Here is a 27,508-nt window from a genome sequence, read left to right as displayed (position 1 = left end):
TATATTTAATAAACTTACCCCCAAGGTCCAAGTTGAAGGCATGATTCTTAGCCCAACGCATAAGGCATTGTGAATGGTGATATCCCTCGGGAAATCGACCCTCGGCATTTCAACGCCATGGCAAGATATATCGTCTGAGCCGCGCACCCCTCGGCTTCAAGAAGAACAATGCACATCAGTAATCGATAAACTTTATATCCGAATAAAACTGTCTATTTTTGAGTTCCTCTGATCTACATCACCCTCTTAACGACCGTTTCGGAATTGTCGCATTCACACTACCATTCAAAATGTCGTTCCCCAAGATAGACAAGGACACCCTGGACCGTGTAGCAGAATTGGCTAAAGACAAGAAAATATTGGCTGGAGCTGCTGCAGTGTTATTGATAGGCTTTCTCCCACGATTCAACGCATGGCTCACCAGGAGAAAGGTCAACAATTACCTTACCGACAACAGTTGGGACTGGACAAAGGAAATCGTTGTTGTTACTGGCGGTAGCAGTGGTATTGGCAAAGAAATTGTCCTTAAGCTTGCAAAGAAGCACATCAAGGTCATAGTTGTTGATCTGAATGCTCCGAGCTACCAACTTCGTAAGTCAGCATCACGACTTTTCAACAACCTGCTGACAGATTCTAGCCCCCAACGTCTCTTTCTGCTCAGCAGACCTCTCTGACCCAGTCGAAATCTCCAAAGTCGCCAAGCAGGTTGTTTCTGAACATGGCGACCCGACCGTGCTCATTAACAACGCTGGAATTGGCAACGCCATGTCTATTCTCGCTTGTCCCGAGTCCAAGATCCGCAAAGTTTTCGACGTAAACATGATCGCACCGATACTGCTTGTGAAGCACTTACTGCCTGCCATGATACGAAGAAACCATGGCCATATCGTCAACGTTGGAAGTCTTGCTAGTTTCGCTACCCAGGCAAGTAACGTCGAGTACGGTTGTACCAAGTCTGGACTCCTCGCATTCCACGAGGGCTTGCTACAGGAATTGAGGCACATCTACAAGGCTCCGCTGGTGCGTGCAAGGTAAGATACTTCGGCTTGTGTTTGCCCTTCAGTGTGACTAACAGGTTGTAGCATCATACACCCGACTTGGGTAAAGACTCCGTTGATCGCAGACCTCATCGCCAAGGGGAAAATGAAGGACACCACCATATCTGCAGAGTCTGTCGCTGATGGTGTTGTGAGTCAGCTTTATACTGGGTATGGAGCTCAAGTCGTCGTACCAAATTCCTCGGCCTGGACTTCTATGATACGCGGGTTCCCTGGTTGGATCCAGGAAGGTTTACGTGACAAGGTGTCTCTTGGGCTTCTAAATGCAATGGCTAATTAATAGCGTCGCATGCACTCGTTGAATATCTATCAGTGCACTTTACAGGTAGACATGTAGCTGAGCTGAATTGAATGTAGCCACATGCACATATGGTTGAATGGCTAGCTGCCCACCGCTATATCAATGAATACTGACCAAAAGTTATTGACTCCTATCTGATCTCGTACTAAGTTCTCGTCTCATGGGACCAATTCTGAAGCCAACATGCTTGTGCACGCAGGATGCCGAAGCTAAAAGCGCATCGACTGTGATGACCGAAACCCACATACCGCCAAGGGACAAATACACCCAAAAGGCCTCATATGCATGGTCAGCTAGTCAATATCCAGGTGTGGCTTCCTTCAAGAATTGTTTGTCAGTGCGAGGGGACTTGGGGATGACTGAATGTTGGTATTGCTGGAAGCAAGAGAACAAGAGGTATGTAGCTCTCAATTGACAGAAGCAGGCCAGGGAGAATACAATCCTGGTACATAAATGTGAAATGTTGTCAATGAGATGTAGGGAGCTCTCAGGTCTCCAAGTACTCAGAATGAGGCCATCAAAGCCAGCTACTGGAATCTCTTGGCAATCAGGCTGCGGGTTACCTATGTTACAACGAGCTGGTCCGTACTGAACAATCGCATTCGACACTTCTGATGCACAACCTTGACCGTGCGACTGGCTAACAAATAACGCAACTACTTAAGATTCAATGGATGCTTCCCTTGTGAATCTTGGCCAGACGAGTTCGCGGATACCATGCTCTAAGACGCTTTCCAAAGACCAAAAAGACAAAGACGGCAAGGTTGTTAACCAACAAAACACTGCAGAATATTCCCGCAAATACCGTCACATACCCGTCTTTGATGATCCAGTTGATGACCTCATATCCAAACCCAAAAGAGATCGCTTGCTTGCCAATATTCATCGCAATCAACATCTCTGGTACATTTGCTTCATACGAGTCCATTGCGTACGCTAGTGTATACGTCAAGAAGAAGAAGGCCCCTGTTTCAAGACAACGAGATTAGCAAAGAACACACATGGTCTGTTGTCAAACATACCGAATTGGAAGAGCCCAACTGCAAAGACTAGGCCAAACCAGTGAAGCTGCTTCTCGGCTGAGTATCCGTATAGGATCAGAGATGCGGGAGATACAAAAATCACCACGACAAGACACCAGAGACGATACTCAGCTTCATAGATGTTGTTGTTCTTCTTGGCCAATCTGGCGGAGAATCGATCGGGGAGCGAGCTGAATGGCCCAGCGGCAGCGAGGTAGCCGATAAATGCTGCCACGGCTACAAGCCCTGTGTTTTCCTTCAGGACATGTCAGTATCCGTCCATAAATCGGTTTTGGTACTCTTACAATTGGCCAGGAATAAGGCGGAGCCGCTACAATACCGGGAAATGTGGCAGTGAAAGCAAGGGCAGCCAGGCCAATGATTATTCCTACCAAGGTGAGTAGTTAGTACAGCTGCTGTGCCTGTAATGAGTTTATGTGAATGTGGCATACCATAGGTTGTGCAGACCCAGAAGACCGGTGGAACCACAAAGTATGTAAATGATCTGATCTACAAGTCGTTAGAAGCTGTTTTAGAGTTGCTGAGAGTTCTTACCATCATCATGAAAATCGGCGAGTTTGGGTCTGTTCTCCTAACAAGTTTGAGTTGTTGCAAGTAACTGTCACGAACGTAGGTTCGCGGCGTTGCCTGGATCTCGATCTCCTCAGTGTTCTGCTGCTCCTCGTCTTTCTGAAGCCTCGCTGAACCGTCAGCGTTCAATGGAACGCCTGAGATGTGGCTATCCCTGAAGAACATAGTTTCTTCAAAGAGAAAGAAAACAGCAAATAGCAAGGCACAGCCGACAGCAAACTCGACCCAGAAGAAGAGGTTGTAGGAGTGGCCCCCCGCAAGCATATAGCTGGCGGCAACAGCAGAGAGAGTGCCAGTCGTAAGTGCAACTGAGATCTTGATCAGTAGGGATTTTTTTAAGGCAGTGGTACGTGGCTTACAGGTATACCATCCAAGGGCTTTGCCACGCTCGTGGAGAAAGAAGACATCTGCGACAACCTGCGCGGGAAGAGCCTCGCAGACAGAAGAGGCGAAAGCATGGAGCATTCGGAAGCCAAGAAGTGTGTCGTATGAATTAGAGAGGGCACTTCCCAATAGACCGGCACAGTACTATCAACGCAGCTCTGTCAGTATAGAACTTCTGTTTCGATAGTGGATAGCGAGGTATTACCAGGACAAGGGATATCAGCATAACAGGACGGCGGCCGACTTTACGATACATTGGCACGAAGATTAGAGAGCCTATGGGGGTTCCAAGTCAGTAATCGAAAACTCAGGGAAAGGCTCAAGATGTACCGAAACCAAACAGTAAGTTTGGGTACGTGGTCAGCTGAGAAGTCTGGCTTGGCGTCTTGTGGAATTTGAGAGCCAGGTAGTTGACGTATACAGTTGGACCGAACAAGCTTCCGTTTGCGAGGAACGAGTAAATAGATACGAGCAGCAAGAGCGTGGTCTTTTTCCATTTTGGCCACTGGTTGTTGGTCAGAATTTATGGACAGAAAGTAGATGAAAGCTGTGCACACCCGAAGAGGATCGTTGGGGTCATCAGATGGGACTGGATAGAGAGCCAGTCCATAGGCAGTCGACTCTTGACCCTCTGTTTAGGAAATATGGTTAGCTAGGGGGACTGAAATCAAGAGTTTGAGGTGTTATGCTTTACCAGAAAGGCTCATATTAACCGTCCCGGGAATGTCCGGGTCCGTACGGCTGTAGCGTTGTTACTAGTCTGATAAGACAAAGTTATCCAAGGACTCTGCCTACATAGCATCCAGGGTTGAGGCTTGGTTAGTAGCCATCATACGTCGTAGTAGTTATCCAAGTTGTTTATAATTGAGGATGCAGTATAAGTGAGCTAGGCGAAGATTTTGGATTTGGTGCATGATAAACAGAGAGAGATTGGCTCTTATATAGATAGCAATTGTGATTTGAACTGATACTGTATCATGATATTGGCTAGAATCAACGCGTTTCCAGCTGTAGGCTTACCATATTGCCTGTCTGTCCCTCCGTCTGTCCCTCCATGTTTAGGTTTTACCCCAGATCGGACTAAAGTGAGAATATGGGGTAGATGTGTCACTCTGGACCCACAGCTATTACCACGGCATAGACAAGCTGCTCTACCGAGGAAGGACACGGCGCTAGTAGAGGTACGAGATTTTGAGTTGCGTTTTGATATATCTATCAAGTACCCAATAGATCACAGCTGAACCTGACTCTTTCCGGGGCCCCGAGAGGAAACCTACCAGTGGCTTCCCTAAAGTCAACTATGATTGGCATGTTACTACTGTATATCTAAGATAGAGAGAGCTTTAACTCATTAGAGGTCGGAAATGTTTCCGTTAAATCCATTTCCCCGCAAAGTCTACCCCAGGTCAATCCAGTTCTCGACTCCTCCATCTAGCTAAGGTAAGGTAACTTGTATTCTAGTCTAGCCATGATAGTGCTACATTCTACGGCAATACCATTCGGTAGCCTTTCCCCACATCCTCGTTCACTGGTTAGCTTGCCTCTACCTACGGGGTAGTCATCTGAGCCCCAATTTCTCACCTGGGGATTTACTCTCTTCCATCTCAGACTCGACTCGGCCAACTGCGAAAATGGATTCTGCCGTCTTGTCACCGCCGCTTTCCACTCACCAGAAAACAAAGCGCACTCAGCGCCGCAAACGATCGACTCGAGCTTGTCTCTCATGCAGGTTCAGAAAGGTTCGCTGCGATGTCTCCGTGCGCGGCCAGCCATGCACCAATTGTCACCTCGACTGCAAGAATTGTCTGGTAGTTGGACGCGCTTCCAGGCTGTAAGTAATCGCCCTTACTTCTTGACCACTTTTCTCTCATTTAATTTAATTTCATTCCTCTGCTAACTCACCTTGACTCCAGAAATCAGCAGGTACCGAGGAACGAAACAAATTGGTCGCCTGAGGATGATTATCAAGAGGACGACCGGCAGCTGTCGGAGCATCTGGAAGATGATGATGTTAATGAGAGCAGCAACGCCAATGGCACCGAAGCCGCTCCCACAGCCGCTGAGGCGCTCGACGACCACCCTTGGTTATCCTTTCATACGCCTAGTATCGACCCTGGGATGCTGACATTCGGTGATACTCTCGACGACGCGGCCTTCTTTGAAAATCGCCTCGGCGACAGCGAGACAGAGACCGCAGAGATACACTCATTGTCATCAGGGTATGGTGATGGTCAGACCATGAGAGGTAAATGACCCATCCTCACTATTTACTCCATAGCATCTTTGTCCTAGTATCTAACCAGATCCGAACAGAAACAAGCTCATCAGAACAAGAATCTATGTACAGCCATAGGATGACAGTCCCTTCAATTCCATCGGCTCAGCCGGCGGCGCAGAGGCCCAACATCAGCACCACGGTGCTCTTCGTTCACTACCCGTATCTAAAAATTCACAACATTCATTCAATTGCTCAACAAGATCTCAACTACATGGAGGCTCAAGGATGCTTGCACGTTCCAAGCCGGCCAATACTGGACAACTTCGTAGAGCAATACTTCAGACACCAGCATCCTTTCCTCCCGCTCCTCAACGAAGGCGATTTTTGGGAAATGTACTCTCAGAAGGAATCCACAGGCCCGCAGTCGACCATTTCACTGCTGGTGTTTCAGGCTATGCTTTTTGCTAGTAGTAACGTGAGTCTGTCCTGTAGCCACATCCCTTGATATAGAAAAATCAACTAACAGTATCAAACTATGTAGTTCGTGTCACTTTACGTCATCAAGCAACTTGGTTTTTCGAGTCTTAGAACTGCTCGAGCCGAATTCTACAGAAGAACAAAGGTTGGTGTTGAAGCAACCCAATGATCCGCCACTATATTAACCGAAGTCCTGCAGCTGTTGTACGATCTCGGTTCGGAAACATCGTCTCTCCCTCTAGCTCAAGCAGCCCTTCTCATGATGGGCTGGGTACCGCCCTCAAATACGACCCTAAACCCCTACAAGACTTGGCTGAGTTTAGCCATCCAGCACGCCAGAAGTATCAACGCGGATCGATACACAGAAGTGCCAGACCTAATAGAGATGACACCCACGAAACAACTAAAATACCACAACTCTCTCCACCGCTTATGGTGGTGCTGTGTCATCATGGACCGTATCTCGCCGCTCTGCACGCGCTTTAGCCTCAATATCACACACGACCGTTTTGATTTCAAGAACGCAATCCCTTTGGGTGCTGAACACCTCCAGGACGACATATATCGGTCAAGCGTATTCACACCAGCTACTAAGCGGCGCCAAATCAGCATTTTCTCAAGATTCCTTGAACTGATGATTCTTTTGACTGATGTCCTGACCCTGGTGTACCCGTTTGAGGATTCTGTAGAATCAAAGTCGCGATCCGCTGGGGATGAAGACCTCACTTTCGAGAAATGCGAAACCGCCTTGAGGGCCTGGTATTTGAGGGTCTCTACTCAGTTCCCCCCCTTTGAGAATGCGCCCGAAGACTCGTATGGAAAAAGCAATGATCAAGATAAATCCATTGTGCTACAGACAAATCTCATGTATATCTACTATCAGTGAGTTGTCCTGTGTCTTGTCCTTCAACACAGACTAACCAATGACATAGCACTGCATCTATTGCTCTTTGTCATTCTAAGATTCTGCGGCAGTATCTCTCATCCGGATCCAGTGGCGGCGATACAGCAAGACCGGGGCGAAGTTTAAAACTCCAGCAAAGCTCATTTGAGGTGCAAGATGCTGCTCAGAAAATCACAGAATGCTACAAGGAGTTGACCCGACGTCGCTTGGCACGCTGGCTCCCCGTATCAGCGTAAGTCCAACAAGCCGAACAAGCACTAGAACTTCCTCCTGAGTTCTGAAACTAATGTTATATTACAGCCTTGCTTGCCTAGCTACCCCATTGACGCTTCATACCATTACTGCGCGATTATCATCGCTTAGTAATGAACTATCATGCAACGAATCGGTGGAAGCCGGGTCAACTCCAGCATCAAATCAAGATCGACTGAAAGTGCTAGTTGAGGCTTTGAATGTTTTCTTCCCTCAGTACTACGGTGTAGAGTGGGTGAAACGAATAGTTCGGCACGTTGCCAATTTGGCCCAGGTCGACAGCCAGTGCATATCCAAGGCCAGCGGCAATTCCCTGACAGATTGGAGTCAGATCCTGAGAAGCCAGCCGAGTATGTATCTGAGAATGATCTGGACTGTCGATGTTTGTATCAGCAAAGGCAGGCAGCCGGAAGAATTCGACTTCCCAGCGTGGCTACGCTGCTTGTTGAAGGGGAGCAAAGGATCAAGAGCTAGGCCGCGTCGCCTGTCGTATGCAACTGAGCAAGCCACTGGTCAAGCAGGCCTCATAAATGACGACCCAATGGCCTTTGCTACTGATCCAAAGCTGTCTACCGCCGATGTGGATATCTTTGGTGAACTGTTGCTGGAGATGTTTGATCAGTAATAGATAGTAAAGTGTGACTTTGAAACGTGCTATATATCAAGTATGCTTTCATGTTCACGCCCAACCCTCACAAAATTGCAGTTTAATGAGTAGTTCAAAGGCGTTTCGGCAACTTCATCAAAGATATTCTAGACCTATCCTAAGCTCATCCTAAAGCTAGAAAACCCTACAAAATAGATATCTTTGTGAGACATTATGAAATTACTTCTCAAAGTCTATAAGCAAAATTTCAGTCTATTTGACAATTAAACCATAGCAAAAACCACTACTGGATCCATCCTTCCTTTCTCATAGTCTCCCTCGTCCATTCATCCAACTTCTTCGCCAACTCGTCATCCTTCGACGCACTGTTCTGCCACCAAGGCTCAAACAACCGATGGTAGATCTCCATATACTCTCCACTCTGCTCAGGTTCCATACCCGGACTCGCCGCGCAGAAAAGACTATTCCAAGACCCTCGATCCGCAGTCCACATCAGTTTCATACATCTCAGCAATGACAGCATCGGCAAGCTCCCTGTCGAATGTTGAACGTTCGATGTGAGATTTGTTTCTACAAGGCCAGGATGCACTGACGTTGTCCAAATCTCGCCTTCTTCGTTACCTGAGCTAGGACCGTACTTGTTGTGGAGGGTTTTCGCGTGGAGAATGTTGCCGAGTTTGCTTTGACCGTAGCGCTCCCAGACACTCGCCTCTTTGAGCGATGTGTCTTCAAAGTTTATGCCGCCCTTAGGGGACATTAGATGGCCGGATGAAGAGAGGTTAACGATGCGCACGGTTCCGGGGGGTGATGACTTTGATGTTTTCAGCATCACTGGAATGAGGTGTTCCGTGAAGACCCAGTGGGAAAGATAATTGGTTTCCCACTGAGCTTCATGTCCATCTTTGGTAATCTCAAATGGTGTAGCCATGATACCAGCATTGTTGATAAGGCCATGGAGGGATGTTTCGAGCGAAAGGAAGTGCTTGGCGGCTGCGACGACACTTGCGAGATCCATCAGGTCGATTTGCAATAGGTCAATCTTGGTTGAAGGATGGTCTTTTTGGATCTCAGCAATGGCTTTGTTCCCCTTATCGAGAGATCGTGAACACATGTAGACGTGGGCGCCGTGTCTTGCTAGATGGGAAACTGTGTAGAGTCCCCTGCAAGAAAGGTCAGAGATCTAGATCTGTGGACAGGATCATCGAAGGTAGACTTACATTCCAGAGTTGCCACCTGTGACAATGTAGACTTTTCCCGTGAGATCAGGGAGGTTATCAGGGTGAAAAGTCATTGTGTTGGATGTCTAGTTCAGTATTGGGTAAACTGAGAGAGTAGTGTTGATGAGCTGGAGTAGTTTTGGAATGATGAGCATAAAGATTTGAGAATCCATACTGGAGACCACCTCTTATAGTTCCTTCTGACGAAATTCCCAGCGAAAATCCGACGCTTAACTCCATAGCTAATTCCATCATGCCTTTTGCATGTCAAATGTTGTGAGCAGGCTGCATAAAGACAAGTGCCTGGCCAATCATGATCAGTGACTAATGCAAGCCCAAAAACGGACGAGTGAGCAGGTTGCATGACGCTAGACTATTTCAATCTGGGCTATGTGACATCAACCAATCATCTTATCGCATCGCATCTCTACCCTTGCTAGTCTGCGCCTCAATATCCAACGTCTTGAACCGTCAGACACAACAATGTGAGCAGCCTGCATTTCCCTTCGGCATCAACACTTCATAGTTTCAACATGTCGATTCATCAGCAAGATCCATGCGTTCAGCTCACTTCGATGCCGCAATTGGCTGAGGTATGAATCCACAAGATGATTCGGCACAACTTACTCACCGGGTACAGGCCCTAAGCTTAGAGGATGACTGGACCGGGACAACTGATGCTGCAGCAAGAAGGAGGGCACAGACGAGGCTGAACATGAGAGCATACCGTAAGTCGCTTATCATGATTCTTTAGTCTTCTAGCTGATGATAGGACAGGAAAGCGGAAGGCCCAGGAAAAGAAGGCTAAGGCGTCAAAGCCCGAGGGCGTCAAATCTGAAGCAGTGGTTGAATGCTGGGATATCAACCAAGAATCCATGTCCGCCGTCCCAGCATCTCATGCCAAGAGTATATACAACTCCAGAAAACCCCTACTAGCGTACAGAACCAAGAAGAATCAGTCAAATGTCGCCTTCCCTCTGTCTTCAGATCATCTCATCACACTTCTCCAATACAACGCCCTCCGAGCCTTGGCCGTCAATAGGACTTTCATCTCCGGCATGCTAACCACACCTCTTGACTGCGGCGACGAAGACGTTATCCACGTGGTCCCATACCCAACCAACCCCGATTCCCTCCCTTCCGCCCTTCTCCCCACAGTTCTCCAACAAACAGTCATGCACTGTGATTGGATTGATATGTTTCCCTCCCCAGAGGCACGGGACTGTCTGATTCGAGCTTATGGCACCTTTGATGAGGATGATTTATGGGCTGATTGTATTGGCGGCTTATATGAGGGCTTTCCGGATGACGAAATGGAAAGACGTGGTTTGATTGCTTGGTCACCACCGTGGGATGTATCAGGATGGGAAATGTCAGAGGAGTTTGTCAAGAAATGGGGCTGGTTATTTAAAGACTTTTCTGGGCCGCTGGAGGCGACGAATAGATGGAGGGTTGAGAGAGGCGAGGAACCTTTTGACCATAAGGATTATCCACCAAGTCCTCCAGTGTCTGGTTTTGTCATATCAGAAGTTTAGAGTCTTGCAATTGAACAAGTATAGTTAAGTATGAAACGTCGATACTTTTGTACTAAATAAACGAGAAGTTTATAAAGAATAAATATATAAATCTAACATGGTCCAGGATTAAAGGCATTTAGAAACTGATGTCAAGCTCAGATGGTTTCTTGCTGGCTTAGGCCACTGTATTCAGCTCGTGCCTCCGCATGTATCACAAGTATAGCCAAGTATGAATCTGTGACATGGCGAGCCTATTCCGACAACCCATTAACTTCGTAAATTAGTCTTCGGTTTCAGGACTCGAAAATATATCCTTCTCGATCCAGCACGTCATCTCCCAGCGATTTGCCCAAAGGTAGTGCAGTTCACGTTCACTAATAACACCACCCCCGGCATCTATTCGCTTTTTCTTTCCTCCAAAACAGGAGCCCAGTATTCCCGCAGCTGCCGCAACTCATCGACAGCAATCTTCTGTTTCCGCTGCAGGATTTCTTCCTGTCGTTTGTTGATCAAGTGCACCGGAGTTATTATTTTAGGCGCCCTCCAGTCTCCAACAGAAGGTTTTTGGCCAGAGCGAATTTGGCTTTGCCGGCAGATAGCAAGTTCCAGCAGCATATATGCACTCCGATGGCCGAAAGTACCCCAGTCTGCAATCCTGGGTGCAGGACCGTAGCCAGGCGGCTTTACAATTTTCGGTCCACTGTATGGCCGGATGTCGTGATGCTGCATCGTCCGGAACAGCGAGCTATCCTCGACTTTAACGCATTGCCAGAGATTCTCTGTATCGTAAGAATGTCGCATCGAGGGAGGTTCGACAGGATAGCTCGGGTTCCTTGTTAGTTCCCTGGGGAAAGTATGTGGCTTCCAGTCAACCACAAAAACCTCCTCCAAGGCCCGGAAATCCTCGATAAGTGGATACAAGCAGGTATCTTCATCTTCACAAGAGTGTAAGGGGGGCAGCACATCATATCCTATCGAGTCGTAGAGACAATCGGTGATGCAATCAACAGCCAGGCGCCGCACTCTCGCAGCTTCATCGGTGTCGAGGTGTACAGAGTTGCAAGATACTAGATCTTCGAGCAAGACGTCTCGGTCATAATTGAACCACGTTCTTGGCCCCTGAGTCTTGCTCTTGAAAGCAAGTTGGTATCCCTTCTTCTGCAGCCACGTTCGCGATTCATGAGATGTGTGAAGAAGGGCTGGGACTGGAGCATTGCTGTAGAAATATTGTTTCGGGGGGCATGGACCTTGTAGCCAGTTGAAATTCCAGAGCCACAAACGGCCATCAGATTCCTTGCAACCGGATACCTTAGCTTTGAGGTGGACCACACGAGCTGGTGTAGCCAGGAGGTAGATTTCCTGCCGGATCTCTAGAGGCAGGCTTTGGAAGTTAGACATGTCTTATACGTTTAGGAAATGGATGAAATGGGAAAGCTAGACGACCTTGTGTGGTATTATTTCTGGGGAGTTTGAAGCATAAGTACTAAGTAGGTGGAACAATAGAGTTGTTTATTAAGCAGAAAGAAAACCAGGAAAGAGTTTCTTGCGGCAAAGGCAAATGCTAAGCTATTTCCTATAATTTGACTCAGTAGATCTTTTACCAGGAATTATTTGGTGATATCTGTGCAGAATAACTCAGAAAGTTATTTCTCCGAGTATGTTTAGATCTAAGTTCCTGGGTTCTGTCGGCTGATTTGAGCTCTCAGCCACAAGTCTCAATTGCAAATAACACATCTGGATAACAATTTAGACATTGCACTATAATTACTAACCAATTGCTGCAGCATAAAGCTGGTAAGAGAAAGGCCTAGCTGATGACTCTTTAGCCGGCCTTAGAGGCATATAAAGATACTCCAATCCTTCGGCATATTTAGATCAGAGGCTTGACGCAGACTATACCTACAATTATACTTCCAGATGGTCCATTTGACCATCAAACAAACTTAGATCAGGCAAACTTTGTAAGATTTGCTCTCAATAAAGCAAAATGAGGGTACATAACTGAGTAGAAGTTAGAACATTATCCAGCCTTCCATTTGGGATACGCATACTTCCAGTCTCACGTTGTTGGAAAGTCCCAAAAACTGAGATTGTCTCATGGGTCTTTTCCATCTGTCTTAACATCTGCTAGGCTCCTTCTGGGCAGTTCCGAAAGCTCTGCTACTGTGATAAGTTTAAAAGTGTCAGCATTGAATCTTGTAGTAGATGGATATATCATGGTGTAATGATGTGTTCTTACTTGATTCGGCCAATGTATAACTTTTAAGAATTCTACAACTGATGCGTCGAACTTGTCGGATATGTTGGTGGTCGGCGTCGGTGAGTAGGTGCACAGGTGTGAACTTGGGCATCTTCCCTTTTGGCCGCCCCAATTTTGCCCAGTAGCTCGCCAAATCCAACTCCAAACCTTCTTGCCTGTAACTCCGTTTCTCGTAAGGCTCGCTGAGATGCTTTGGGAGATCTGTGTCTTGTGGTATGGGCTTTAAAAAAAAAGAAATGGACAAGTGATTCTGTAGTGCGTGCCCCGAATATGATTGATTGTGAAGTTGCGGGAGATATCCATCAATTCTTTGGATCTCCGTAAACTTGCAGAGGTTCCTGGTATCATAGCTGTGTCGCCAGGGAATAGTGTCGGGGAGAAAGCTTTCGCTGGAATTGCGTAAATACTCTTGAAAATCTACCACCTTACTTTGCCACTTAATGAGAAAGACTTCTTCAATTTCTCCGAAACCCTGAAGAGCCAACTTGACGGCTTGCGTATGACGATGGATACTCGCCTTCTCGTAGGCTACTCTGCGGATCTTTTGGGTATCTTCGAGGGGGAACGGATTGATGCCTTGGTTCATCAAGGCCAGTGTCCCTCTGTCGATAAATAGGGTATCCCTTTTGAAGTTGAACCAGAATTGCCTCCCATTTGGTGTGACCTGGAAAGCCAGCTTGTAGCCCGTTCTTTCCAAACAAGCTCGAGACTCCCAGCATGTGTGTAGTAGAGGGGGAATGAAGGTGATGCATGAGGAACGCCCTATTCTTATGCCAGGTGTTGGGTATGGTAATCGAGTGTGAACAACACGGTCTGGTGTGGCCAAAAGATAAATTTTATGACGAATCTCTAGTGGGAGATCCATCATACGGTGAAAGGACTCCAAAGCCATGGTGAGATGGTGGTTTGTGATGTGGGAGGTTTGCTGAGTTCCTCATCATGAAAGTGGGAGGAGATTCACTTTATCTTGGTTGATGCAATTAAGATTCTTGATTGACTTTGTTGGCACCTGAGAATCGGGCCGTGGCCAAATACAGTAGAAACACAACATTTCTTGTCGTCATCATATTTCTGGGTGCTTGCGTGCTTTGTGTTACCTTATGCCACTGTTATGAGGGCATCACCAATTTAGACTTCATGGCGTATTACCAGTATGAGAATCGTGAATCTTCCAAAGAGGGGGCAAAAACGTAAGGCCACGATCTTATATGACAAAAAGACGTAGGACAATACAATAGAGGCTGAATGCTTTTGGACTGTCTATTTTTTTTCTTTCGTTTTTATTTTTGGCTTCATTTAGTGTTAGGACTTTTCGTGCCTCCCCAACGCCATGTCACCAAAGCTTCAAGACTGTGACTACGAATGATACTAGTTTATCTAATACATAAAAGAGGTGCACTTGAAACATAAGCTAAGGGGTTAGAACGAAACCCGTGGCGGAATATTTTATACGGTCTGCCGACAGGGGGCACAAGGTGTGATAATCCATGATCGGCGTTTGACTTGATAGAGATCAGAGGCTTCATTACAAAAGACACAAGACATAAAACTCTGCAGCCACCTAATTGTATGTACGGCTCTTGAGAGAGCGAAGTTTGAGTTCAATCATGTATCATCACTCACTCTAATTAAAGTCTATCTCCTTATTGCTAGTCGATGATGATGGGACTCCGAGCAATGGATCGATGCAGATACTACTCTGTACCTGCAGATAGAGCCAGGTACCTGGTTGCTATGTGGATTCTTTCGTAACCCACCTGAATGACCGTACCTAATGTTAATATTGAACACAACATCAATCCACAACGTACCATATTCCGTAGATGGCGGAGAATGCAATGTCGTCATTGGCCCTGGGACGCGAGTGTAAACAAAGAGCATCACTAAATTCAAGTCTTTGTTTACAAAAAGTAAAAAATGAGGCTTTCCGAACACGCACACAGTGGACAAACTTCAGGGGCATACTTCCCTACAGGGATTAGTTAGGCCAGGCCAACCTAACCGGTGGAAAGGGTCCGCCCGTGCCTTACTTGGACTGGGGATGAAAGACGGGACGCCGGAAGCTTTAGCCACAAGTTGGTAGGGGAGGGCTCAGGAACACATCCATGGCTGATTGTTCCGGAAACAGACGAAAACAACATCGATCAGACTGTTACACGCGACATGCTCAGAAAATACTTTTAATAGTGTATCATTACAGAGAATGCAGCTTATTAACGCGTGTCTAGGGCGGACCGGGCCTGCAAAAAGCCACTAAACATCATCAAAGGTTAGCGCAATCTAGTGGGTTCGCAGCCTTCCCCACTGGAACCCAACCCCGACTGACCCTGGCACTGAAGAACTGACTGGGTATCATTGACTGGACGGGATCTTCTTCTCCAAACCCAAGGCACGGCACTCGCTTCAACCCCTGGAGATATCATTTCTTCTTTACATTGGCAACAAGCTTAAGCGAACTGTCACTGTCACCTTCTTTCAACTCTTCTTTTTTCTTGTTCGTGTCTCAAACTTGTCATCTTCAATCTTTCCTCTCTTGCTCTGCTTGTGCTAGGTTGATGCCTTCATCGTTCGCCTCATCGTTAGTTCCCGCAAGCCCTTCCGTCCCGTCGTCCACCCGCCAACGCTAGGCCCCCCAATAAACAAAGTCCACCCTCTGGACCCCTTACGAACAAAAGCTGTCCGTTTGTCTCGGGCAATCTTGCCAACCGCATTCCTCTTAAAGACATCGACTTCTGCTGAACACGATACTGTTACCCCACGACACTCCTGCAGACCAGTTCATCATGGAGGATTCCTCTCAGAAGCGCATGAGCGCTATTCCGCGGCTCTCGAAGCTACCTGTACCAAGACCAACTTCAGGTATCCCAAAGCCAGCATCAGCTCTACCAAGGCCTACATCAGTTGTTCGACCCTCGCCATCAAGGGAGAGTCTGGGCGGTGGTGAGCTACGGAATCCTCGGCTTCGTCCTTCAATGTCGAGAGATCAATTGCGAACTGGTCAACCAGATCTTCAACAGCGAGCGCAAAGACTACGACCTGCTGTTTCTAGAGAACATCTCAACACTGGAACAAGACGCACATCGCTCATCACAAAGCCTACACATCTATCTCCGGCGAAGCCTATGGCTCAGCGGATTCCTTCGACGCCGCATCGATCGATGGAGCGACAGGCAGATATTATTGAGGAACAATCTACAACACCCCCATATGATCCTCCAGGAGAAGCCATGGGTGTCCAATTCGATGGAAACATATTTCCTCGTCAATTGACCCTTACAAGGAGACCTTCAGAGACTTTTGCAACTTCACCGTTGTACGATCCTGCCAACAACATCTTCGACCCAAACCAGTCAAGACCACGAACCGCTTCGACCGACGAGGATGATAAACCAGATACATTGAGGGCTCGGTCTCGCAAGCCAAGGCCCTCCCTGAGCGAGAGAACCATTGAAACGCTCGCTTCCATTCCCTCTTCGCCTGCTATGATGAAGTCATCGAACTTCTTCGATCAAGGACGATCAAGTTCACGACCACGTTCACGGGCGGATAGTGGTGGTTCTAGACCAGGTTCTAGCTATGCTTCAGATGCTTCGGTCAGAATCTACAGGGCCGAGAGTCGACCGGGCTCTAGTTCAGAACAGTCTGACCTCGGTTACAGCAGCTTTCGGGGTTCCGCGAGTGCCTTTAGAAAGCCTCTGACACCCATCGATGGAACTCCTCAGAAACGGTCATCGGTAGTTGGAAGCAAGACTCCCAATACTCGAGCAGGAGCCTCCAAGCCTGCTCCCTTCTCCGACGCGAGGAGCCCCAGCCCTGGTAAGCCTAGCATGATGTCTCCCAAGGGCTCGCAGTCTATGGCTTTGCGACCTGCCAAGTCAAGGGCTCCCGTACAGGGTTTGTTCAAGAAGCCTTCACTTCCTGCTCTTGGCAAGGCATCGTTGAATGGAACCTCTAACCGTCGTGTGTCGGTCAACTCTGCCTCCACTGCTTCCTGGGATGGTACAATTCCTTCAGCTGGCAGTTCTCACAACACCTCTCTGACAGCGGATTCGGCCGAGCCTGGAACACCACCGTCGGCTCGCAAGTCTTCAGCCGCTTTGCGTGAGCAGATTGCCAAGGCCAAGGCTGCGAAACGTGCGCAGATGAAGCAAGCGTCTGAGATCGAGACACACCCAGAAGAAGAAGCACCAATCGTTCCTTCAGATAGTGGCTTCGACTTTGGCGTCAACCATGATGATCCTTTCAATACTCGGAAGGGCGAAGATCCCAAGAAGAAAGTTCTCCAGAACCGTGTCAATAGTGCAAGAACAACTGGAAGACTCAATATTGCGGCTCTGCACCTGAAGGAGATTCCTGTCGAGGTTCTCAAGATGTACGATCTGGAGAGCATTGGTACCTATGACGGAAGCTGGGCAGAGAGTGTTGATCTGACACGCTTTGTTGCCGCGGATAACGAGTTTGAAGAACTGGACGACTTCATCTTCCCTGACAGCAACCCCTCTTCGTTCGACGAGGCCCAGGCTAGTCAAGGAAACATCTTTGCTGGTCTGGAGACATTGGACATGCATGGCAATCTTCTCGTCAATGTTCCCTTGGGATTTCGACGGTTGACTTGCCTGACCTCCTTGAACTTGGTATGTTGTATACGCATTCCTAGTTGTCCTCTTTGCTGACACTTTTAGTCAAACAATCGCTTAACAAATAACAGCCTGGACACCCTCTCACAAGTCACCTCTCTACGCGACTTGAAGCTAGCAAACAACCTCTTCTACGGCCCCCTCAACCCTGTGCTATCGAGCTTGAACGAGCTGGAAATCCTTGATGTGCATGGTAACAACATCTCTGCACTACCTCCAAAGGTCGAAAACATGTCGCGTCTTCGTATTCTTAACCTGAGCGAAAACAGCTTTGAGTCTCTTCCCTTTGATAGCATTGCCACACTGCCCATTACCGAGTTGAATATCAGAAAGAACAAGCTGAAGGGTACTCTGATTGAGGAGCCCATCGGCTGCCTGCCTCAGTTGCACACATTGGACGCTTCCGCAAACCAACTGCAAAGACTCGTACCCTTGGGTGCCTCGATCGACCTTCCAGTTCTGCATTCTCTTTCTCTCTCGATGAACCGTCTTCAAGGACTTCCAGACATGACGACCTGGACAAGCCTTTTGACATTATCAGTCGAAGAGAACAATATCTCTGGAATCCCTAACAGTTTCATGGGTCTCGAGAAACTTCGTCATGCTGATTTCTCTAGCAACGACATCAGAGTGATTCCTCCCGAGGTGTCTCGCATGGATAACTTGTCTATGATTCGACTCAGCGGTAACCCTCTTCGTGACAAGAAGTTCCTCTCCATCACCACCGAAGATCTCAAGGAGGTCCTCGCTGGCCGCCTTGAACCACCACCTCCCTACCAAGAGCCAGCTTCTCAAGTCGGCATCCTAAATGTTCTGGCGGATGTTAAGGGTCCTGACAACACGCAATCGAACCCTGACGCAATGTTTGATGAAAATGACAGGTCAGATGATGATTTCGCTACACCTCCCCAAAGCCCTAATCGTTCCCGATCTCACACTGTATCAAGCCACCGCTCTCGATCGCACACGTTGTCGAACCAGACCTGGCCCGTCAAGCCTGGCGGTATTCTAGATCGATCCCAAACCCAGTCTTCATCACTCCATCCCGTCGTTTGCTCTAAAGTCGCTGCCGAACACCGTGTCCGACAAATATTCCTCCAAAACAACCTTTTTGCTACCCTGCCCAACTCGCTTAGCTTTTTTGCCGAAACATTGACTGCTCTGTCTGTGTCTCACAACCAGATGGTTGGCGAGGCGTACCTGACGGAGGAATTGGAACTCCCAGCTTTGAGGGAGCTTAACTTGGCATCGAATCACATTACTGGTCTTGGAGCACTTGTGCAGTTCTTGCATGCACCAAGTCTCGAGAAGATTGACGTGACGATGAATCGCGTCAACGCTCTCCCAACAAATCTGAAGGAGTCTTTTCCCGTTCTAAACGTCTTGCTAGCGAGTAACAACCACATCGTCGATCTCGAACCAGACATGATCAAGGGTCTCAAGATCGTCGACGTGAGCAACAACGACATCGCCCACCTGAACCCGCGTATTGGTCTTCTCGGCGGTCCAGGCGGACTCGAGCGCTTTGAGGTCGCAGGCAACCGATTCAGAGTTCCGCGATGGAACGTGATTGAACGAGGCACAGATGCCACTCTGCGGTGGCTCAGGGGGCGTGTTCCAGTCGCTGATATGGCTTCATGGCAAGGAGATGATGATGAGCCTGAGGTGGATTGATTATGAGCTGTAGACTTGGCGCTGATTGATGTGCATTTGCTATGGGTGGTTTTCGCTTCTTGGTACATATTTTGACGTATTTTAGTTTTATTACTGGGGACTATATACCGTCTTGCTTTCTTGTTAATATAATTCGACCTGGTTGCGCCGCCTATTTGAGCAAGATTCCTTGCATCTAGACGCCCCAAGCCTGCCATACATCCCCATCCTTGCAATTATCATAAGAAACCCTGCTAAAGAAAGGCCATTTACCCCAGTGGTTCAAATTCTTCATCTTATGGATACTCATGTAGCCAAATACAGCGTTTATCTGCGTCATCGATTAAATCGAGGCCGTTACGTTCGCATGTCATAACTGTTCCCCTTGCCGTCCGGGAGCAAAGAAGTTCTGATGCTAACATAGGGTGTAGGTAGTCTAAAGGTCTTCTAAGAGATACTAAACTTGCCTGGGGCGTGTCATCAGTTAAGATGAAAGTCCTAAACATTCTCGCCTCTCTTGGTTCCCTATCGCTGTCTGCAATGGTGGTTCTATTCTTTGTACGTGGGCCCACAACACATCGCCAACAGGTCGAGGTTTGCTGAAGTCGACGAACTTTGTTGTTAAGCTTTAGCATGGAATCTTGAAAACCCTTTACCGCAGCACTCCTTTCTTAATGGCCCTTCTTTTAGCTTTCGGAATGGAAACCTACCATGCTGTAGCTAGTAGTTGGAGAGCCGGTCCTCATGTGAAGCAACCAGGCGATGATATTTACACAGCTTCTGTTAGCCACGATTGACTCGAGGCTAGTTTGAGTAGCCGAGCATGGCAAGAAACGCCAGGCTGATCTTATCCGTATCTTTGGTGCTATTGATCTGATGCTGAGGAGAACTTGAGTAAAGGGCAATGGATCTGAGGAGAATCCACGAGCCTTCAGTTTACAAGGCTCTGGATTAGTCTTGATTGTCGGTCCATCTTTGACTTACCTACAATGTTGAAGTACGAAAAGAGTCTTTCAATTTTTGAGTCTATCTACTACACGTATGAGGTTCAATAGGAGGGACCGAACCATGAAATCCATCCTCCTGAGCTCAAAGGCTTTAAGTTACCGTGAGTCACGCACAACTAAAAGCAAAAGCATCTGATACTGAGGCCAATGAATTTATCCGGTACTTCGTCTCTTCACTAACACATCACGGACGTATTTTATTGGTTGCCTTCAGGTAGTGAGAGCTTCCTCCAACTTTGGAAAGTGCTTGTGGTTATCAGGGGCAAGAACCTTGGACACGGTGAACATGAAGCCTCAATGGACGTGGCGATTCCATCAGTATCAACACGAACTTTATCACCAACCATAAAGCACGGAAATATCCCTCCCTGTAAGGGAACGCTTCATCACTACTCTCAACATCGTGAAACATTCTTCGAGTATCCCTCAATCACGCCGATACATGCGCGCGAAAACTACAAGACCAGCCCGAGCACCAGCCCAGGCGACACTTCACGATACCATCACATTACACAACTTGCACGACCTAGAACCACCATCAAGGCTTTAAAAATCACCAAACATCGCCGCTATGCCTCCTTTACTAGAAACCATCGCCCTCATGGCCCGCGACGTGGCAGATAACAACAACGTTCTGAGGGACAACGCCCTGGGCCCTTCCGCAACCATCAGGCTCGTGGCAGCAATCACAACAGGCGGTTGGGTTACCTTCGGCTTGATAATCGGTCTGGTCCTAAACGCACGGGGAAAAGCTAGTAGTTTTGTCCCAGAGTGGTATCTCGACTCCAACGGCTCGATCTGGGCAAAACTCGCTGTGGCAGCGTGGTGGGTCTCTATAATTCTGTTCTGGCCCGTCATTTGCGCGGTGTACATGATCTTGGCTGCTGGAAAAGGTATTCGGAATTTGTTTTCCGAGTGTGGTGTAAAGAGGAAGCAAGAAACGGAGAGGGAGACTTCTGAGGCTGCTCTTGTCTAAGGTCTCACGAACCGTTTGGTGTTTTGGTATTACAGGTTTGGAGTTGGGGAAGTGCAGATTGGGATATTCTATTTGACAGATTCTTGGACAGAAGCTTTGATTCATTCGTTTCAATATCAAGAGATTTCTCCACTGGCTTTCATCCTTTATCTGTTTCGTTTGGTTTGCTTGATTCGGCTCGATTGGTTTGATGTCTCGGGCACTGACAGATAACGCCTGTGGATCGTTTCACAGGCCGTGGTCACCGAACTTCACCTGTAACCCCTTGTAGTTTAGTGCCTAAAAACAAGCATCATCCTCCACTGAAAACACACAGGCGCGTGCCCGACGGAAAAACCCTTGTTCCCGGGTCTTTCATCTTCAACTCAGCTAGCTTCTCATTTCTTGGAAGCAACCAAAAACGACGGCGTCACAAGCCGAAGCATTTCTCACTTGTGTCAACGTTTTCTACGTATATTGTGCTTTATATCCTCATTGCTCCTCTTCCATTGAAGGTTCTTCTATTGATTGTTTTTCCCTCGTCACAATCGCTGTTTACTGTGGATCCATATCGCGGCGCGTTGTGCGTGCGTTGCGTTGCGCTGCACGACAACGCATAAAGTTTGATTTGGAAAGGATAATAAACATACGCGCATGCAAAGCACATGTACGCATTGAAGACACCAGCAATATATACCACTCGCTGTCGAAGATCCGGCTTCATCAGCTGACGGATCGGAACGACGAGAGCTGTTGACGCGACTTGGTTGCCTGGGGAATTATTTGAGAGCAGAACACGATTGCTTCAACATGACTTCTCCTACGGAAGCCACACAGGCTACGCAGACCTTACAGGGCGATACGATCGTCGTTAGGCATCCTCGCGAGCGACAGAACCCTACCACACCTCAACCTCAGGAAGCAGGTCCCCAAGATCCAGCTGCGGTGACATTACCTTCGACAGAGATTCCAAATTCGCCCATCGATCCAAACGAATCCTTTACAACCCAGATCAACGAGGACCGACCGGCCGTCACTGTTATCCCATCGTCACTTACACCGCCCCCCTCGACCCAGGTTAACAGCCATGCCAGTCAAGCTGGTCCCGGTCCCTCCAAACGAAAGTTCTCTGGCTCCCAGCAGTCAACACTCTTCTCCCCACCAGCTACCGTACCAAACAACGTACGCGAACGTCCTGTCACAACAGAATTCATTCCTCCCGCTCCACACCAGGTCCTTGAAGCGTCCGCCGACGAGCTTCGCGTCATGCTTCAATCGGCTCTAGCAGAACAACAAAAGCTCAAGATGGAGACAGCTCATCATAAGCTACAGTATAACTTGTTGTCTATCCAGGCAGACGATGATGCCAAGCGTGCTGCCGTGGAACACGAGATGATGCGTCGCGAGGTGGACGCGCTCCGGAATGCAGAATTCACCCGAATGGCTCGAAAAGAATTTGACCAGCCGTCCGAGGCATTACAAACGAAGTACTTACAGATGAAGACTCGGTATGAGGCCATGCTACAAGAGAATGAGATCCTTCAACGCCGGGTGCAAACGGCTAAGAAAGTCATCAAGCAAAGCGAGGATGAAAGCATTGCTCTTCATGAAGAGCGAGATATGTTGCTGAGACGAATACGCGAGAACAGAGAGCATATGCAGATGCTCTGTAGACCTGGGGGTATATTTCACGCAGTTTTGACACCCAGACAGAAAGTCGCTGTCGTGACACAAGGGCATAGGAACTCTCAACAGCAGCAGACATCTAGATCACAAGGCGAGCATGGTCTATCGGCATTGTTGCAGGCTATGAGCCAGGATAACAACAGCGCACCTTCGACACCGATGCATTCTCACCGCCCTGCACCACGCGTCGGAAAACACCACCGCAACTCGCAATCCATGTCGTCACTGCCCACGACGCCTATGAACCGGCCGGTGGGTACAAACGTTGGGCTTCTTCCATCGGTGGATCTGGTACCTCACTCGGAGCCTCATCGATACTCCCAGAGACAGTTCATTCCTACGACACCTGTGGCCAAGACTGACCGCCGCCGTAGGAGTCGAGAGAGCACTATTTCAGCGGACGATAATGAGGAGCTAGCTAGGCAGGCGCTCGAGTCGGTTGCCGCAGCTCAGTCGTTTACATCTCAGTCACGGAACCGGAGCGACCAGGACGGAGAGGTGTTTGATAGCCAGGCTAGTCAAGCTGCTGCAGAGATGCTGCGGCGAGATCCGCGGCAGAGCTTTGAGGTGGCCGAACCCTTGAGAAACACACCAGGACCAATGGAGAAGACAGTTCGCATGCAGGAGAGATTACTTTCCCACCGAAATGGAGATGGCGACAAGCGAAAATTCAGTGGCAACCATTCATCTACCGAGGAGATACGGCTCGATCAAGCAAGTCCAGCGAAGAAGTCCAAAGTGGTTGAGCCAATGGTCGATGGGCAAGATAAGCTAGGACTTGGGATTCAGTATAGACAGTGAAATGTCAGATCAGAAGCAGATTGCAAATGGAGTTCGGGGTACGATATAACGACGGCATCGGCAGAGGGGGCGTTGAAGGCATTGCATTTGGCGAGTTTGTATATATGTTGTCGTGATCAAAAGAGGGTAGAATGACACAGCGGGATTCGTGTATAAATGGGAAGATTGTTCAAGTTTCAACAGTATTGAAGCTCAATCAGAATGTGTATGTCTCATGATGAGTGATGCACAGCCATAGACGCCACACGCAGGGATCTTACCCGACGCTCCGACATTTCCAGCCACACTTGAAACATTACCCGAAGTCTGAAGCCGGTGTCGAGGATCCACTTTCGGCTCATGGCAACGGGACGGGAGTGTTCCGGCTTTCGGCGGGGGTGGAGGGTAATGGGTAATGGGATATTTACTTACCCGGCTCATAAACACTTCTCTCACTTCTCATCATGAACCTCTGATCTCTTCTTTTCTCCTTCATATTACCAATTGACTCCCCTGTAACCCCATAATCTCTCATATACCCCAAATACCATCATAATGTCGGCCCGTCTTCACAAAGGCCTTCAAGGCGTCCTCGCCAAATCCCCTTCCGACACCGTGATCCTCTCCGCCGTCCGCACTCCCATCTGCCGCTCCTACAAGGGCCAGCTCAAGGACGCATACCCCGAGGAGCTCCTGGCCAGCGTCCTCAAGGCCACTCTCAAAGCACACCCTGAGGCCCCCGTCGACGATGTAGCAGTCGGCGTGGTGCTCTCCGAGCTCGGCGGCTCCAAGGCGGCGCGCATGGCTCTCAACCACGTCGGCTTCAAGAACACCACCAGCTTGTATACCGTGAACCGCGCGTGCTCTAGTTCGCTGCAGGCCATCGCTGCTGTGTCGGCGCAGATCCAGACGGGCATGATCGACACGGGTATCGCGGCTGGTATGGAGAGCATGACGAGGAATTACGGAAGCAGAGCTATTCCTGTGGATGTGTGGCCGGAGTTGAAGACTTCCCCTAATCGTCATGCGCAGGATTGTATCATGCCTATGGGTTTGACGTCGGAGAACGTTGCGGAGCGATATGGTGTTTCGAGAGCGGATCAGGACGCTATGGCTGTTGAGTCGCACCGTCGTGCTGCGCGTGCGAGAAAGGAGGGTCGCTTTGCGGAGGAGATTGTGCCTGTTGAGACAAGATTCCAGGAGGTCGATAAGCAGGGTAACAAGGTTGGCGAGGAGAAGCGTATCACTGTCACTGCTGATGATGGTATTCGTGAGGGTGTTAGCATTGAGGCGCTTGCTAAGCTCAAGCCTGCTTTCAAGCCCGACGGTGCTTCAACGGCTGGAAACTCAAGCCAAGTCTCCGACGGTGCTGCCGCCACCCTCCTCATGCGCCGAAGCACAGCAACTGCTCTTGGTCTGCAAGACCGCATCATCGGAAAATTCGTCTCGGCCGTGACAGTCGGCTGCGACCCCGATGAGATGGGTATCGGCCCTGCCCTCGCCATCCCCAAGCTCCTTGACCAAGTCGGTCTCAAGACAGAAGATGTGTCACGGTGGGAGATCAACGAGGCGTTTGCTAGTCAAGCGCTGCACTGTGTGAGGGAGTTGGGACTCGAGGATGCGTGGGCGAAGGAGAAGGTTAACCCTGACGGAGGCGCTATTGCGCTGGGACATCCTCTTGGAGCTACGGGAGCGAGAATGACGAGTACGCTTTTGCATGGACTTAAGAGGGATGGAGGTGAGGTCGGTGTTGTGAGTATGTGTGTTGGTACGGGTATGGGTATGGCTGGGTTGTTTGTTCGGGAGTAGAGATTGATATCCGAGAGAAAGTTAAAAGTAGATTGGGGAGTAAATAAAATTGAACATTGGGATATACTACGCTTGATACTGAGAACGGGAATGTTGTTGACGCTGGAGCATGGTAGGGAACTGAGATGATGTCCGTCGGCAACTTGTAGTTTCGGGATACAACGGCTTGATAGCATCGATACATTACCGTGTAAAATGACAGTGTCGACTGATCATCGTTTCAATTACCGGTGATTCAATGGTCAAATGTGAAGAAGTGTGACGGGGCCAAACCAGTCAAGTATCCCATCAGCCTGGGAATACAAAACCTGTCTCAACAGATAGATGTTTTCAGTGACATTTCTCAAGAGATAACAATTGAAACCTGATGTCAGCAAAAAGCGATGAACTCAGGCTTGGGGGAAAAGGACCGTGTTGCTGTCAACCGGGTTAATATAAATAGCCATGTCTGGGAGTCCGGATGTGCCAACGACAATTCATTCGTGATTGGTTGAGCACAAGGGCAATCTACACATGCATGCATTGTCAGTTCATCGTATGATAATCCCAAGTACCAGCATTTCTTCATCAGAACCAACACCCGTCATGACTTCTTCAGCTTCAGGGTAGTGTTGTCAGTTGATAGCGCTTATTTGGAAAAGGGGGTTTCCGGAACGCCGGTCTTCAAGCTAGCAATACCGACGTTATCAATCATTGACCAGACTAACGATCTATGAATGCTAGACCCAACAGCCGGCGTTGGGTGGCTCTGGATATCATTTAAGACACTTGTCCGTGCCTGGGCTTGGTTGGTCAATGGTCTGTTCCAGGGTATGAATGTGGCTTGCGTCGAAAGGCTGACTGCAGGCATTTCAGGGAGACACAAAGAATGCTTGCTTTGCTTTGCTTTGCTTGTTGGGTTGGGTTGGGTTGGATTGAATTATATGTATTCTAATAAAAAATATTTTCGCCCCTTGCTTGTCTTCCCAATTAACCCGTCAATCACTCTAGTCATCTAACGTAGCGACAAGTGAACCAATTAATCATGCCTGCCACCCCAAAACGCCAAATAATAATAACGATGATGATGATGATGATACAAATCGTGTCTATACGACTTCAATGTCGATGATGTTTGACTTGAATGGCCCTGTTAGAGTCTCGTTTGCTGGTGTGCCCTCCTCAAATGATGTGTAGTCCACATTCTTCTTCTCCTTTGTCCACACAGCATTCCACGTCCCCTTTAGCTGCACCGTCGCCCCCTCAAAAACCTTGTCCATCGGAACAACGGGTTCTTGGAGGGTGAATTCCCAAATTGCCGCTCGGCCAGGCAGAATCTCAATTAGAGCATCATCAGCAGGCGGCCAGAGCCGTGATGCTTCAATCTGCATAATGTCAAGTGGTTTGCTGTCGCCCTTTGGCGTGATGTAGAGAATGCCAAGAGAAATGCCCAAGGGGTCCAGGGGTGAGCCGTAGCTGAGGATGGTGACGGGCTCGTCATTGTTGTTCCTGACGGTTGCGCGGATAAGAACAGGATACTTCTCCTCCTGGGTGATGGAGACGTCGAGCTTTTTTAGTGCAGCTGGCATCCTGAATGATAATGCGGCGTCTGGTATGTAGCCTGTTGGTGTGAAGAAGGCGATGAAGGTGAGTGCGACTGTGAGGCCGATGAGTAGGCGGACAGCTGAGGACGCGAAGATGGCCATGGCATGAGCTCGGTTTTTGAACGGAACCCGCAAGGCAACAATGAAAAAAGAATTGGAAATGAGTGAGTTGACGTCAAAGGAACAAGGGATTGTTTCAGTCCCTGTATCACGTAGATGATGGCATAAAGGAGAGTGAGGCGAGTGTGAATGTGAATGTGAGTGTGAGGATGAAATGAAGATTTGATCACCGAGAGAATGAAATGAGCGTGCAGGCAGAGGAGCTGAGCTCAGTAGGTACAGTACGTCCCATTAAAATAACTTAAGATAATAATTAACCTTACGTCTGAGCTAAAAGGTACGCGACTGCATCCCCTAACCTAACGCAAGATCCAGGGGCTGTCGGTATCTCACGTGCATTGGCATTGCATTCTTTGTGCTGTGCCGCCTAACCCTCCCTTATAAAGGTGGCGCAAAGAAACTGTTATTGCAGTTCTAGTCCAGGGTCTACTCTGAGCTATTGAACGCCGCTATGGAGACTTTTACTCTTT

General features: G+C 48.5%; 11 protein-coding genes across 11 annotated transcripts; 7 read left to right on the top strand and 4 right to left on the bottom strand.

The window, feature by feature from the left end:
- Positions 1–290: 290 nt before the first annotated feature.
- On the top strand, positions 291–1,338 carry FTJAE_2856 (retinal short-chain dehydrogenase reductase; the record flags this gene model as incomplete). The annotated part of the gene is made up of 3 exons (XM_037349093.1): positions 291–591; positions 638–1,031; positions 1,083–1,338. 3 exons carry the CDS (start codon positions 291–293, stop codon positions 1,336–1,338), a joined length of 951 nt encoding a protein of 316 aa, XP_037209973.1.
- Positions 1,339–2,026: 688 nt separating this feature from the next.
- FTJAE_2855 (uncharacterized protein) lies at positions 2,027–4,186 on the bottom strand (the record flags this gene model as incomplete). The annotated part of the gene is made up of 11 exons (XM_037349092.1): positions 2,027–2,325; positions 2,382–2,637; positions 2,687–2,769; positions 2,834–2,891; positions 2,937–3,280; positions 3,332–3,500; positions 3,562–3,632; positions 3,687–3,861; positions 3,914–3,987; positions 4,051–4,097; positions 4,152–4,186. The coding sequence occupies 11 exons, from the start codon at positions 4,184–4,186 to the stop codon at positions 2,027–2,029; spliced, it is 1,611 nt and encodes a 536-aa protein (XP_037209972.1).
- An 801-nt stretch (positions 4,187–4,987) lies between these two features.
- FTJAE_2854 (cutinase transcription factor 1 beta) lies at positions 4,988–7,832 on the top strand (the record flags this gene model as incomplete). The annotated part of the gene is made up of 7 exons (XM_037349091.1): positions 4,988–5,187; positions 5,270–5,601; positions 5,649–6,049; positions 6,116–6,196; positions 6,251–6,933; positions 6,984–7,187; positions 7,256–7,832. 7 exons carry the CDS (start codon positions 4,988–4,990, stop codon positions 7,830–7,832), a joined length of 2,478 nt encoding a protein of 825 aa, XP_037209971.1.
- A 265-nt stretch (positions 7,833–8,097) lies between these two features.
- Positions 8,098–9,105, bottom strand: FTJAE_2853 (reductase; the record flags this gene model as incomplete). The annotated part of the gene is made up of 2 exons (XM_037349090.1): positions 8,098–8,974; positions 9,032–9,105. 2 exons carry the CDS (start codon positions 9,103–9,105, stop codon positions 8,098–8,100), a joined length of 951 nt encoding a protein of 316 aa, XP_037209970.1.
- A 459-nt stretch (positions 9,106–9,564) lies between these two features.
- Positions 9,565–10,566, top strand: FTJAE_2852 (uncharacterized protein; the record flags this gene model as incomplete). The annotated part of the gene is made up of 3 exons (XM_037349089.1): positions 9,565–9,624; positions 9,672–9,759; positions 9,809–10,566. The coding sequence occupies 3 exons, from the start codon at positions 9,565–9,567 to the stop codon at positions 10,564–10,566; spliced, it is 906 nt and encodes a 301-aa protein (XP_037209969.1).
- Positions 10,567–10,944: 378 nt separating this feature from the next.
- Positions 10,945–11,946, bottom strand: FTJAE_2851 (uncharacterized protein; the record flags this gene model as incomplete). Its single annotated transcript, XM_037349088.1, has 1 exon — positions 10,945–11,946. The coding sequence occupies one exon, from the start codon at positions 11,944–11,946 to the stop codon at positions 10,945–10,947; it is 1,002 nt and encodes a 333-aa protein (XP_037209968.1).
- A 3,645-nt stretch (positions 11,947–15,591) lies between these two features.
- On the top strand, positions 15,592–19,119 carry FTJAE_2850 (receptor kinase 5 precursor; the record flags this gene model as incomplete). The annotated part of the gene is made up of 2 exons (XM_037349087.1): positions 15,592–17,442; positions 17,491–19,119. The coding sequence occupies 2 exons, from the start codon at positions 15,592–15,594 to the stop codon at positions 19,117–19,119; spliced, it is 3,480 nt and encodes a 1,159-aa protein (XP_037209967.1).
- A 1,557-nt stretch (positions 19,120–20,676) lies between these two features.
- Positions 20,677–21,081, top strand: FTJAE_2849 (uncharacterized protein; the record flags this gene model as incomplete). Its single annotated transcript, XM_037349085.1, has 1 exon — positions 20,677–21,081. The coding sequence occupies one exon, from the start codon at positions 20,677–20,679 to the stop codon at positions 21,079–21,081; it is 405 nt and encodes a 134-aa protein (XP_037209966.1).
- Positions 21,082–21,870: 789 nt separating this feature from the next.
- Positions 21,871–23,547, top strand: FTJAE_2848 (uncharacterized protein; the record flags this gene model as incomplete). The annotated part of the gene is made up of 1 exon (XM_037349084.1): positions 21,871–23,547. The coding sequence occupies one exon, from the start codon at positions 21,871–21,873 to the stop codon at positions 23,545–23,547; it is 1,677 nt and encodes a 558-aa protein (XP_037209965.1).
- Positions 23,548–24,081: 534 nt separating this feature from the next.
- On the top strand, positions 24,082–25,335 carry FTJAE_2847 (acetyl acyltransferase; the record flags this gene model as incomplete). The annotated part of the gene is made up of 1 exon (XM_037349083.1): positions 24,082–25,335. The coding sequence occupies one exon, from the start codon at positions 24,082–24,084 to the stop codon at positions 25,333–25,335; it is 1,254 nt and encodes a 417-aa protein (XP_037209964.1).
- Positions 25,336–26,423: 1,088 nt separating this feature from the next.
- On the bottom strand, positions 26,424–27,020 carry FTJAE_2846 (uncharacterized protein; the record flags this gene model as incomplete). The annotated part of the gene is made up of 1 exon (XM_037349082.1): positions 26,424–27,020. One exon carries the CDS (start codon positions 27,018–27,020, stop codon positions 26,424–26,426), a length of 597 nt encoding a protein of 198 aa, XP_037209963.1.
- Between the last annotated feature and the right edge of the window lie 488 nt (positions 27,021–27,508).

Source organism: Fusarium tjaetaba (genome assembly GCF_013396195.1).
Source record: "Fusarium tjaetaba strain NRRL 66243 chromosome Unknown NRRL66243_c0000059, whole genome shotgun sequence".
NCBI classification, from domain to species: Eukaryota; Fungi; Ascomycota; class Sordariomycetes; order Hypocreales; family Nectriaceae; genus Fusarium; species Fusarium tjaetaba.
This window is presented reverse-complemented; position numbering and strand designations above follow the sequence as displayed.